This window comes from Aptenodytes forsteri, unplaced genomic scaffold (genome assembly GCF_000699145.1).
Source record: "Aptenodytes forsteri isolate BGI_AS27 unplaced genomic scaffold, ASM69914v1 Scaffold207, whole genome shotgun sequence".
Lineage (NCBI taxonomy): Eukaryota > Metazoa > Chordata > Aves > Sphenisciformes > Spheniscidae > Aptenodytes > Aptenodytes forsteri.
Genome location: NW_008794836.1, coordinates 6923256 through 6937405, shown reverse-complemented (window position 1 = coordinate 6937405; position 14150 = coordinate 6923256). Strand labels below are relative to the sequence as shown.

General features: G+C 38.3%; 1 protein-coding gene across 1 annotated transcript in view; it reads left to right on the top strand.

Annotated features, from left to right (window-relative positions):
* The window catches only part of SAMSN1 (SAM domain, SH3 domain and nuclear localization signals 1), a 40179-nt gene extending 26514 nt beyond the window's left edge, over positions 1 to 13665 (top strand). The window contains exons 6-8 of the mRNA XM_009274498.2: positions 1742 to 1948; positions 3176 to 3326; positions 12435 to 13665. Coding sequence (XP_009272773.1) covers positions 1742 to 1948; positions 3176 to 3326; positions 12435 to 12640 — 564 coding nt within the window. The 3' untranslated portion in view covers positions 12641 to 13665. The remainder of the gene's footprint in view (positions 1 to 1741; positions 1949 to 3175; positions 3327 to 12434) is intronic.
* Positions 13666 to 14150: the final 485 nt, after the last annotated feature.

Here is a 14150-nt window from a genome sequence, read left to right as displayed (position 1 = left end):
GTCTGTCTGCCTGTTAAAGACTGAAAGAAGGCATTGAGTACCTCAGCCTTTTCCTCATCCTCAGTGACAATGTTCCCCCCTGCATCCAATAAAGGATGGAGATTTTCCTTGGCTAAAATTTCCTTTTTGTCAAAATTTCCTTTTTGTCAAAATCCCCACCTGTATCTCACTGCAGTCTCCCTCTCCTCCTCCCTGGCCTACATTACAGCCATTGCTCTGCCAGTACTTGCAGTCTTCACCACTTGCCCTCCACTTCCACCCACACCTAGGGCATTTCTTTCAAAACAATTTAATTGGTCTTGAAATGGCAAATGTCTGCAGGCTCACATAGGCTCCTTTTTTTAGTCACTGGGGTGGTGTATTTTAGAATTATAAACTAATACTTAGGGTTGAAATCCCCTAAATTTATCTCACAAAATTTCAATACCCTGAATCTGAATTCAAAGTGCATCTGCAACTTGGCTTAGAGCTACTGCCTAATCCTGATCTGCATCCACGTCTGAAGTTCCTGAGCCTCCATGAGTGTGTAGAATAAAAGGTGTGCTTATAGAGCTTTAAACAAATGTTTGTTTAGTTTCCATTTCAAATGTGCTCATAGCTCTGAGCTCTATATTCTAACAAAACCGGGTCACTGGAACACAGTCAATTTCGTACTTGGGTTTGTACCAAAACTAGGGTGACCACTTTACTTGCAGTTTCTTGACCAGACCAGGAAAGATTCAAAAGTCTTGGAGTTGTTCAACATATTTTAACAAACTGATTTTTAACTTTGTAACAGAATGCCAAATGAAGTGTGTACATGGGGATTTGTTGGGTAACTCTTTAAAGACTTTCAACATTTTTTAAAGTTCTGTGGTACCTGCCCAGAAGAGAGGACTCAATTCTGCGGTCATGGGAGCAAGTTGTGTAGGGGGTATGACTTACAAGGGAGCCTTTTTTCTATAAGAATTATTCAGAGTGACTGTTTTGCTGAGCTGAGACCTTGGTTCCCACAGCGTGGCTGTGAACACCTTTACCAAAAAGCCTTCTTGAAGTAGCTGTATTGTCACTCTTTTTTGCACTCACATTTGTGAGTGAATGCACAAGTGTGGAGAGCTGAAGCCTTTAGATCTGTCTGCTAAGGTGCCTTCCACTATTTTCTCAGTCAATTGTGTTAATAATAGTGGGAAAATTTGTCAGTCCTTTGGGAAGGACAGACAGGAAGATATTAAGGGAGTTAAATGTTCTTTATTGCCTTTGAGAAATGTAGCCAATGTTTTTTACTGTAAAATGGGTAAGAGTCCACCTTTCACATAGCTCAGCTATCAGTTTTTGAAGAGCCTTCAGATGCTGGATAATAAGATTATTGTGTAAATGATTTGGCACATATTTGGAAAATAACCTCACAGTGTTCCCTTGCTTTTTGCCAAATCTACGCCCACTATCCATGGCAAAAGTTGATTGCTGATGCAACCCTACCCCTTTTCAGGGATCAAATGGAGCACAAAAATGGTGAGAGGGGCTGCTTATGCTCATCTCTCCTTCGCAAAGGTTTGGAGACAAAGACTAACTCAATTTTCTGTAATTATTTTGCTGGGATTTTATAAAAGCGAAGGAGCTAAATCTAGGTAATTTTAAAAAGTTACTTTGCACTGATTAGTTAAGATTCTGTGCTGTCTGTGCTGGTTTTGGTCTGTAGCGGAAAAGCTACATATAACAAACCAGATGTGTAAGCAGTGGTGTGCTTTTTTAATTGTTCTAGAAGGGAGACATTATAGATATCATCTGTAAAACCCCCATGGGCATATGGACAGGCATGCTGAACAACAAAGTAGGAAACTTCAAGTTCATTTACGTGGATATTATCCTGGAAGAGGAAGCCACACCCAGAAAGATAAAGCCGCACAGAGGAAGCAAAAGGACCAAGCCTAAAACGTTGCAAGAGCTCCTGGAGTGTGTCCACCTGCAGGTCAGCCAATGCGTTTCCCAGCTGTATTTGAAACGTTTCATTTCTGTGCGCTCAGGTTTGGATGTCATTTACAGGCAGAAGTAGAAAGGCAGGTTTCAGCAGTTTTGATGTCAGCAAAGCAAAGCAGCTTCGCGTCTGTCTTATCTGATATGAGTGGCTTATAGAACTGCATTTTACCACATCATTTGGTTAGGCTAAGAGACTCCATTCAAAGAGGCACGGTGGTGACTTGTCAAGTCACCGTAACCTGACTGCAATTGTGTGCCTAAGCATAGGAGGAGTAGAAAGGCAGGTTTCAGCAGTTTTGATGTCAGCAAAGCAAAGCAGCTTCGCGTCTGTCTTATCTGATATGAGTGGCTTATAGAACTGCATTTTACCACATCATTTGGTTAGGCTAAGAGACTCCATTCAAAGAGGCACGGTGGTGACTTGTCAAGTCACCGTAACCTGACTGCAACTGTGTGCCTAAGCGTAGGAGGTGTGTGACTGTGGGCACCTCAGGGACAGGACTGCAGTCTGACTCCAGCGCCAACATTTAGAATTTGGGTTTCTAATTTCTCGTGATCTTTAGGGAGCAATAGTCTTTTTGCACTATGCTCATGTTGCGCCTCTCTCCCTCTCTGCAACCCTAGTTCTTGACTGAGTGTCAAAGCGTAATTAGGTCATGATTTACAGGTAACATTTTTAATAACGGTTATTGCTTTGGTGCTGATGCAAACACTCCTTTCCCTGGAGTATGCGCAGTTTCATACTGCATCGACATACAGCTCAAGGGGGACCACCTGTGACACAGCACGACCAAGGGCTCCTTCGGCTTCTCACCCTCACTTATAGCGAAGGGCTCCTTCTGTGCAAAGGCAGAGCACACCCTACCTCAGAGGCCCTCCTGGACCCAGCATGGGAGGCACTCACAGGGTGAACCACAAAAGTCCAGACGCTCAGCAGATTAAATAATTTCTGGCAGAGCTCTGTCCTGGTCCAATTTGCTGCCGGACTCTGTTAGACAACTTGGGCACAGATGCTGGGATGGCCAGGAGGACCCCCAGGCGTCTCCGCCTCTGACGTCTCTTGCTCTCCAAATCTGGTTTTATGCCAAAGGCAGGTCAATCAGACTGGAGAATGGAGCCCATTTCAACCTGACAAAAAAGTAAAAGAGAAATTGTGCCTATTCCTCTGCTAAACATAGTGATTGTTTACATGAGAGGATTTGCTTCTTTCTTTTTGTAGGAATATGCCTCAACCCTCTTGCTAAATGGCTATGAAACTCTAGAGGACTTAAAGGATCTACATGAGAGCCATCTGATCGAATTAAATATTTCAAACCCAGAAGACAGGGCAAGATTGTTATCAGCAATTGAAAATCTACAGGACTATGACAGTAAGTGTTTAAGCTTTGTTAAGTCATGTGCAAGTTCTAACTGAAGAAACACATTTAAAAAAATAGTGATTCTCACACTGATCTGTTAAATGATTTTTCTTTTAAATATGAAACATGGAGTCAGATGGTTTTCTTATTTGTTCAGATAGCAAACTGCACAACTCTTCTAGATATGTATATGATCACTATACTAGTAACAAATGAATGATTTAAAATTTCTTATTTATAGGTCCTACACTAGAGATTGGTAGCAACTATTGCTTAAGAACAACCCTATTTATGGTTGGGGACCCAACCCCCAGAGAGGTAAAGTGACTTCCCAAAAGTCACAAGGTCTGTGCAAGAGCAGAAAATAAAACCTCCCAAACTCTGTAGTAGTAGCTTAACCAAAATAGAGCTTATTTCAAATAGTTACAGTATTCTTTAATTTTTTTTAAACATCATTCTGCAGAAGAATACAATTTTTCCTTCCCTCACTTCATCCCACACTTAAATCCTTACCCAAATCAGTTTCTTTTGTAGGAAGGTTTTGTAAAAAAAATAAACATATACTAATAGCTGGTTTGCATTCTTTTCTCAAAATGAATCTGACTCGAGTTTCCGGTAAGCTTCCGAAAGCTGATCATACGGTGTGTGTATATGTATGTGTATTGATCACCATTATGTTTTCTTCACTTGTTCCTTTCACTGGGAGTGGAAAAGCTAGGATACAGAACAGAAAATACTGTTCTCATGATATTTTAATGATATTTCCAGCCTGACTTCTAATTTTAAATAATTTATGTCAAATTCCTAGAAACTACAGCTAAGCACCTACTTAATTAGACACTCAGGCAAAACAGGAGATGTTTTCCTCTTCATTAATATTCGTGCATACTCACCCCTATGCTAAGCAGTCATTTCATCAAATGTGCGCTTGCAATTGAGAAGCATCTGAAAGAAAAGGAGACCTGGAAAAGCAATGTCTTCCTGGGATATTTTAATATCAATTCTTGTCAGGTGTCCACTTTTTATCTCCTCAGTAGGTAGGTAGCTTTCCAGTTCTCACTCCAGCACATGTACATACGTATGCACATACCTGCATGCACATATATACCCTACGTGCTTCAGGACATAAATCTCTCTGGGTTTCTAAGCGTGTCTTTGGCTACCTCATCCATTCAGCTTTCCATGCAGATGTTCTTTAATCTCCCTCTTCGTGTCTTTGCTGACCTTGTCTTTTACTGTACGTTTGGGCTTTTTCGGGACCCCATTTGTACATGCAGTCTTTCCTGTTCTTAGCTGGCTTCCAGGGAAAGGTAAGGTTCTTGCAAACACATTGGAGAGGCATTAAAAGGGTTTTCCTTGCCCACCAGGTTCAGTAGTTCTTTCTGGTCTATAGCTTTGTGAGATGACAGGCTAGAAAAGGACTCTTGAAGTGCTGTCTATGTAGAAGTAGTGGTTGAAAGAGTGAATCCAGGAAAAAAAGGTTACATTTTCCAAGAATTGTATGGCAGGGATCTAGCTGGAAATCATCTGAAAATACATTCATTTTCCTAGTCTGCGCTTAAACTGAGTATACATATACTTGTGTGTACTTCTTGGTAAGTAGTCTTGCTGCCCTTTCTGCACCTGTGTATGTTTGCACTTGTGTATGTTCTTCTATATCTTCTTCTATATCAACATTTAACACACAAAAAAAAAAAAAAGAAAAATGCTAGATTGTAATTTTGCAGTTTTGCACCTGTGTGAAAAACAAACCCAAAACCTAATGGTTTTTCACAGACCACACGAGCGTCAAACTATTCTGGAGTAGTGAGGATATGGTTTACTATTTATATTCCTTGTGTAACAAAAAGCATAGCAAGCAGCCTTAGACGCCTAACCTTTTTAGAAGATGACACCAAGTTTTTCTTTTTCTGAAGGTCTCTTAATATTCTACATATACCTGTGCAAGGACCAAACCTAACAAGGTCCCTACATGTCCCATACACTGAAAATTAATAAATTTACCTTAATTATCCAAATAGGGTTCTTCCTAATTGGCAGCATGGCATTAAGTCACTTCTCCAGGCAAAACAGTGTCCCTGATGTTATCTGTGTAGTAGTCTAATAGTTTAAATTCTTGTAACGGTTCTGGAAATAATAACATTAAATCTTATAAAGTGGCCCATGCTTCAAAATCAGTGATGACACTGTAGTCTTAGATCAAGGGATGAAATTAATATTTGCTTCACATCCACTTTAGATAGGCATAGCCAATCTTTCTAGTATTCAAATTCAATAAAATAATATTCCCAGAATTTATGAATACTCACAGGGACCAGAACCAAGACATCTTTATATATCATGCCAGCTATAAGCATTCATTTAAGTCTAGTTGAGTTTCATAAAAGACTCATCTATATTTTAAGGTAAGCCACGCATAAATATTTTCCTGGTTTGGGATACTGTCTTGAATCAGGACTGAATCAAATCCTTGCCTTGTCTGGTTGCCAAAGGTTCATAGCGTTTGTCACATGACTGGTAGGGACAGAACAGAACTTAACAACCTGCTCTAAAAAGGAATATACTACAGACTAAAATTGATAGAAGCTATCTGTTAAGTTGTTATAACGAAAGATGGGGAGTCAAGATGATCTTGGGGATAAGCTCAGCATGAGTCTGACTTCGTCCAAATCATTTGACCTCTTTGTCCTTCTGTCAATCCGATTGGAAAATTGGGTTGAAAGAGCTGGGTGCTACTGCGAAAGTGAATTCTGCATCTGAACTGAACTTTCCCAGGTCAATATTTTTTTTTTCCTAAATGGGCATGACTCAGTCCAGCATAAATGATTTTTTAATTGAAATTGATTTTCTGCATTGCTTAGAAGTGAGCAGCATAATTACCCACAGCTACAAGGTAATCTGTTTACTGGCCAAGAGTATTCTAGATATAAGTTCAGCACCTTTCCAGGTAAAAGTTCACTCTTTTTATAAGCTTTGTGAAAAAATATACTAAGGCCATAGACCATATTTACTGTTTTAAGCCCATCTTTCTCACAGAGCTTGGAATACTTCCGTGTCTTTGCATTACATTCATGCTTCCATGAAGCACGTGTTTGATTAATGGATGGAGTCTCAGGTATGGTCCAGAGTTGAAGTGCAACGGTTTCTGAGTTGTTGTGACTCTGCTATTATTCAGAACAGCCAAGCGTGCTGGAACATAGCCTCATTTTACTAGATTCTACTATAAATGTAGTAAAACAAGATTTAATATTTCTTTAATGTGATATCTGATATTGTGAAATGTCCAGATTTTTTTACAGGGCTTTTAATTTCTTTTTCTTTCCTTGGCTTTTTCTTGACATTTATTGTATGTTATACTAAGTGATTTCTTCATGCCGCATACTTGTGATTATATAGTTCATGTTGCAGAATGAACAGTTATTGAGTTTTCTAACCAAAAGACCTGCAGCAATAGTTTCCACATTATATGCTTCTTAAAGCTGTCCAAAATGTGGGATTTCTGGCAGTGAGAATTTTTTCATCTTACATTTGACTTAGACCTGAATGAATCTGAAAGGAAAAACTTTACCCATCTTATACCAGGAATTAAAAAGTAAGTTTTATTTGGCACATGCTACCACATAGTGTTTTTTAAGCAGATTTTTCTTCCTGGTACTGCACTATCTTCTTTCTACCTTTCCTGGGAGTCCAGGCCCAAATTCACCATCTTCAAGTACTTCACGTAGCAAGGCCATCCTAGAACTGCAAGGTCTTGTAAGCTCCTCATGACCTTCCCCCCCTTCCCAGATCTCTTTTTAGATTTTCTGTATGTTGATCAGACCTATATATTTGGGACAAAATGATTGGTTTCCATGAATTCATGGTTAGGGATGAAAAAAAAAGCTCTTTTTCATAAAGTATTTCTTAATAGCTTTTCATTCTTCTCCCAGATGGCTTCTAGACAGGAGATGGATGTCTGTGCTTTTGTAGGATGCTATTTTTAAAGTGAAGCAGTTGCTGGATGGTTAATGAATAAAGTAATACAAGAAGTTTGGAACTTTTTTCTTGACCGCTTCCCAGGACACACGTTTTTGTGTGTGCAAAATAGCCTTGATTCTCTCCTCACTTAGATGATGTAAGTCAAGAGGTTCATTCCTCAAGTCCAGTGGGTTACATTAGTCCAAAGTTATTCTGAGTTAAAGAAGAATTAGACTTCATTGGATATGTGCATACAGTTCATTTTACAGAAGAAAAAAGGTGCATATGTGCAATTTGAGGGTAATATTTTATGCTTATCTCCCCAAATCCACTTCCTTATCTTACTTTCTAAGTGCCAGATCATACTCTAAATCCCACTGCCAGTACCAGATAAGGCTTGTTCCTTATTTATTGTACTTGCACAGCAAGATAGTAGGCAGCTGAGGACACAACTTTCAGCTCTCAGTTGCATTCCTCACGTGAGGACCTAGCATCAAGAGTACTATTTTACACTGGGCAGTCCCTTTAAGTACGTGGGATTACACAATATCATGTCAAGGTCAAACAGTGCTCAAAGACAATCTCCCCTTCTGTACTGTGGTACAACTCATAGAATCATAGAATCATAGAATCATTGAGGTTGGAAAAGACCTCTAAGATCATCAAGTCCAACCGTCGACCCATTTTCAAGGTCAAACAGTGCTCAAAGACAATCTCCCCTTCTGTACTGTGGTACAACTCATTGACCTGGACGTAGTATTTTCAGATTTCCCAAGGAAGCTCATCCTTGCATGAGTATTAGTATTTTTCACCTTTTTTCAGGCACATCTGTTTGCTTCCAGATTTTAGAGAAAAAAGAACCTTCTCATTTCTGTTTTCACCATAGACTCTCCTCTCACATCAGTTCAGTATCCCTCCCAGAAAAGCTATGCCACTGACTTCAGTGAGTGCAATTTTTTAAGTTGCATGTCTGTAAATATCCACAAAAGGTTTACTCCTTTGAGTCCCCAAAGTATTGCATGTGTGTACAGAACCTCTTCAGGTTTCTCTGCTTCTTTTTCAAGAAGTATGACCATTTACTGCTTCAAAATGATCCTTTCCGAGTTTGATGCTTTGTGAGTTTTCATTTCATTTTAACACTTAGGTGGTCTAACTGATACAGGCACTACAGGTTGATACATGGCCTTCATACGTACCTAGGAGGTCTAACATCAGCCTTGAAGACACACTTAGTTCTATTTAGTTATTGTATGGTGCTGCTCAGTACGTCACCGCTGCACCTTCCAGGAAGGCACGCAAGTGACAGCCTAAAGCATTGTGCTCCTAGCCCAGTTCTTCTTCTGGGCAAAACTCATGAAGGCAAACTCTCAGAGGGCACGCTCATGAAGTACGGCTTGCTGCTGGGTGACCTTCTTTTTTTCCCAAGACAAAATCCAAGCCTCCTGCCACTCATCTGGTTTAAACCGACATAACCGCACAGGAGTCAGTGTGACCTCTGTACATTCTTGAGCTGAATTGCCTTAAACCTAAGCTTAAAGTGCTTTCCTCATCAGGACTTTAAACTCATTAAAAAAGGGGAAGAAGCTGGTGAAAGAAAAAAAGAGATCTATCCCTGCATGTGTCGTGCACATCTATGTCATTGAATAACAAATATTCATTTCAAAGATCTAAATAGCGAGGAAGATAAGTATGCATCACACATCTATTACCAAGGTTAAAGGCCTCACTTTTTTTTCAGAAGTCTGAATATAATCCTACCGTCTAAAGTAGTATTAGAATATATGTGTCAAAATGATGCATATCTTGGACTCTTCTGGCTATATCATAGACAACAGTGACTGAAAGCTATTTATCTTATATGAAACTGCTTTACTGTAGAAAAATGATAGGACTTCCATTGCTTGATAAGATAGCTATTTCTGATGATTCTGCAACATCTAACGGCAGTTTAATTTTATCAATTCCTGTTTCCTGTGCATTGTATCTTTCTTCTGATGTCCAAAAGATTAAGACAGCAAACTTACCTTTATTAATATGGAACTTGAACATGTACGTGTTAGAGGAAGGAATTAAGTAGAACTGAACGCAAGACCCAAAAGCTAAAAAAAAAAAAGCAAAAAAAAAAAGCGTAGTTTCTTTTCTCGTGAAGCAACATCTAAAGCTGTATGCTACATGTATTTATAATACTCAGTATCCTATTCAAGTGGTTTAGTAGTTACTGCATAATATTTAAGGTTGCTTTAAAGAGAGAAAAAAAAAAAAGCCAAAGTTTGCTTTTAGTCTTTTCTTCTTAAATACGGGGGGTGGGGTGTTCTTCAACTTTTTCTGCTCAGAATGAAAAACAGAAAATAGAATATTATTACTGTCTCAAACACCTGAACATTTTTGGTTTTCAGTTTTTCATGTAAAAAATTCTTCCAGTGTTATGGGAAGAGACAGAAGTTTTACATTTCTGTATGTTTTCTAAATAGAAATTTCTTATTCTCCTAGCGGACCTAAATTCAGATTTTAAAAAAGTCTCAGTTCCAGGCTTGTCTGTGTCTTTTTCCCTGAAACACACAAGGGAAAGACATTGCTACAAAAGAATTTAGGATCTGCTTTTCACATAGGAGCTACTCAGATTATCACTAGTTACAGGACACTAATACACTGACTGAAACTGCATTTTCTTTTTAATCCACTAGTTACTTGGTCTTCTTTCCATTGTAAAACAAACAAAAAGTGGATGGAGGTTCCTCTTTGACCTTCAAAATGTAAACAGGATTAACACTTTTTAGGTCACCGCTTTCCAGGGCAGCAGATGATGCTAGAGAAGCTAATAAAAGTACCAGCAAGCAGCATTAGGCCGATGAGGGAATTACAGCGGAGGGCAGGGGAGCCCTGCCTGCAGCCGCGCAGAAGGACTTCACCCAGCCACCATCTGAGCTCTGTCAGCCCACGGCCACCAAGACCTGGGTCATCTTGGCGCCGGTGGGACGGGTGCGAGGAGCTAATGACCCAGTTTAGACAAGGCTTTACTGGGGCATCTGCTGTTATTTGTGGTAAACTACTTCTGTTGCTACTAATAGCAGCAGTAATACCTTCACTGGTGTAATGCCTTTTGTAATTCCTTCCTGACTTAAATCAGAAATCAATTGGACCCTACGTGATCAAATATTTTCCCTGCACAGAGAGATAACATTTGACATGACAAACTGTGTTCTGTAAAGTGAGGAGATCAAACAGTTACAGATATCAATTAAATCTGCTGAAAGGTGTACTCTTTCACGCAAGTGCAATTAATCATTATTTTATTTGGGAACAAGGTGGGACTTCTATTCCTTGGAAAGTATTTAGAGTAATCTTTTTTTTTTTTTTTTAAATACATCAGGTTATGCCTATAACCTCAGGCTTAATGCAAAAATGACTAAGTTGAGACTTTGGATTCTTTCCTTCAAAAATCAGATTAGTTTATTAACTTAATTAGGCAATTGAAAGTTAGAAAATATTAAACAGAATTAATCAGTCCAAATGAATCTACAAGACTTCCACCAAGACCTAAAAATGCTTCTCAATATACCAAAATGCTTTGTGAAACAAGTTCATTGAAATCGCCCACAATGAAGAAAGGTACTGACTCTCCTGCTGTTCCACTTCAATATTTTCAGAGTGCAACATTTCAATTTTTCATTTCTAATTTATTCCTTGTTATACAACACAAGATTTAAAAAAAAATAAAAATCCAAATTTAAAATCTTTCCCATCTTATGAAATCTTATAACTTCCAACAATTGAAACAAATGTCAGTATGAATTTTCCTTGTAGAAATTTTATAATTCTGGGAGCTAAACTAGATTTAGATTTTGACAAAGGATAAAATCCTTCATGTATTAGGACTTCCATTCTGCCTGGACTTGAATTGAGACAGCTTAAATCTGACTAAAGATTGGAAGCTAAATATTTAACCATGGAGTAACAAGTCAAGTGAAATAAGTGAACTTTCTTCGCAAAAGCAAGAAGGTACCATTTTTCTGAAGGGCTAAAATCTGGGGTACAACCACCTGTTTCCTGTGAGATTTGTTCCTTATGCTTTGTTTGGAAAGCAAGCCACAGTTTGAAGTAAAAATACAGTTACAGGAGGACGATAAAAACCAAAAAAAAAAGTAAGTAAAAAAAAGTAAAAATTGTATATTTTATAGCTTGTTTTCTCAAGAAATTTACTGTGAGTAAACATCATGTATTTCACAACTAGAAAATACGAACACAAACTTTAACCACAAGATATATTAGATTCATCATATACAGGTATATCCTGTCTGCAAGGCACCATTGTTGAGCTTTTTTTTGAGAGGTCTGTCGATACTCTTGCTGAGTTGCAGATTTTTGAGTTTGAACAGATTAGCCATACAGCAGCTAAACAAGGACAAATTATTTGCAAGATAATTTGCTTCTACATAGTTTTGGAACAGTGTTCAAAAACCATACAGCAGGAGTTAGGCATCTTAGCTTTCTCTGAGGCCTTTGTGTTTTGGAAAATAACCTTTTGGATAGCAAGCTAAGCTTAGGCACTTTCCATCAGCCACCCACTCCCACTGAAAAGTCCAGTGCTTTAGAAAAACTGATTACCACATCTTTATGCTAAGCACTTCTGAAGACCAGCGCGTTATATCTCACTACACATGCACAGAGTAGGTAAAATGGCGGGGGTTACATTCAAAAGACACAACATCTATAATGCAATGTGTTATAAACAAGGCGCAGTAGGCTACATGATTAATTGCGTGAGCAGGCTCTGGAATACATGAATGCGGGAGGGGAAAAGCTGCCATCTCTACTGCGGGCACGGTCACCATGCACGGTGACTGTTGCACCTGTGAACAGCCTAAAGGACCTCAGTCTAAAGGATGAGGCCAAAGTCTCCGGCATTCATCTCTGAGCAACGTACTGCAGGATCAAAGCCAACCTCAACATCAACTTAGATGTTGTTATACTCATGTAATCATATTTTTAGTTCTTTGATGCTGAGGTTTCTGTTTCTGATTGACAAAAGATATTGATCTAGTCCTGTGTATATTACCAGCTCTGCTTCTACAGTTCTTCAAGATCAGTCATGTTGCTATCCCAAACTCTTTCCCAGGATACTTATTTTGACAATTTTTTTCTTTCTTTTTCTGTTCTTTCTAGTTGAACAACAGCAGAAAAGTGAGGGTGATCAGGAGACGCAGAGCTTAAGCCCTCACCACAGCTTTGACAAATCACAGTTAAATGACTGCCCAAGAGATTCTGGCTGTTACATCTCATCAGAGAATTCAGATAACGGTAAAGAAGAAGTAGACCCAGAAATCCTGTCTGACATGGTGCAGTCTATAACAATCACTGAGTCAAACTGATTCAGTCCTGCTGCTTTTCTGCAGATTTTCAGAAAAGACAGTCAGATTTGCCAGTATGATGGCACAGAAGCACATCACAAAATATTCTCAACACCAAAAATCTACTTCTGTCTGATGTATCATGCTCTAGACTGTTTAATATGTGAACACTTGATAGTTAAATGTTAGCTGATAATAAGAATATCTCATGTTTTTCTTTTGAATGAATCCACAGACATTTCACTGAAAAAGTTTATATATATGTATTTATAAATATTTGTACAGCAAAGGCATTTTCTATAATAATAGAGAATTGTTTCAGGTAGTGGTACATAATCTGGACATGTTCATTTCTGGAACTGTCCAAAATGTAAATATTGTACATATTTATTTTAAAAAGATAGGAATTAATCACACTGTCTCTATTTCAGATGTGTTTTGCTGATATTTGTACAGAATGTATTTTCATCGATATATCATCATAATAAAAAGGTGGATACATTCACATCCTACTTTGAAAAGTACCAAGTTAATTCTTATTAATATTAAAGCTGTTTCATACCATTCTTCTCCAAAACAGGCTCTAAAGTAGACTATCATCTCCCACACTTTATCCTGGAGGTACGAAAGAACTGTAGTGTGAATCTGAATCAAGCTCTCTGTGTTCATTATCTTTTAGAAAACATAGCCAACTGAATGGCTTATGCACTGGCAATTTCTTTATGGTTATTTTCACACCTGTTCTCATTCTTCCCAAGCATTATACAGAGAATGCAAGCTTGGAGCGAAAAAAAAATCATATCAATGCCATGCTTTTACAATCATTTTTTGTGAAGCTCTTGCCTTTTGTGCGTGATGTGAAGTTTGTTAATAGAGTATTTGTTTGTGTACAAAACTTGGAAGCTAATATGGTTATTGTGCACTGTTGTCTTTCATATGAGATTTTATTGTCATTTCCCAGTATATTTTGCAGTGAAATACACATTTTAACTGCATGTCTTCTTTTAGAGTACTTCCTTCAATAATAAACAGAATCATGTGTTTGAGCCCTTTAAAAACTACTTGATTTTTAATGTGGTCATTACATTTCAAAGACTGCTCTGTTCTAAGACTAACACAGTAAATGGCAACTCCGCTGAGCATTTTTATCATGCATAATAATCGGTGTATCAAATCAATAGAGAAACTTTTTGCTCACTAATTAGTCACACAATTTTCATAATTTAAGGCATTTTGCATTTAAGTTTAAAAGTTTCCACATATTGCTGACAGCTTAAAAGAAAATCACCTTCAGAAGAGATCCCCAAAAAGAGTATTTCTGAAGAAGCTATAAACAAATCATAGAATTCTTTAGATTGGAAAAGATCATCAGGTTAACCTAGCACTGCCAAGTCCACCACTAAACCATGTCCCTAAGGACCATGTCACAGGTCTTTTTAAATACCTCCAGGGATAGGGACTCAATCACTTCCCTGGGCAGCCTGTTCCAATGCTTGATAACCCTTTCGGTGAAGAAATTTTTCCTCACGTC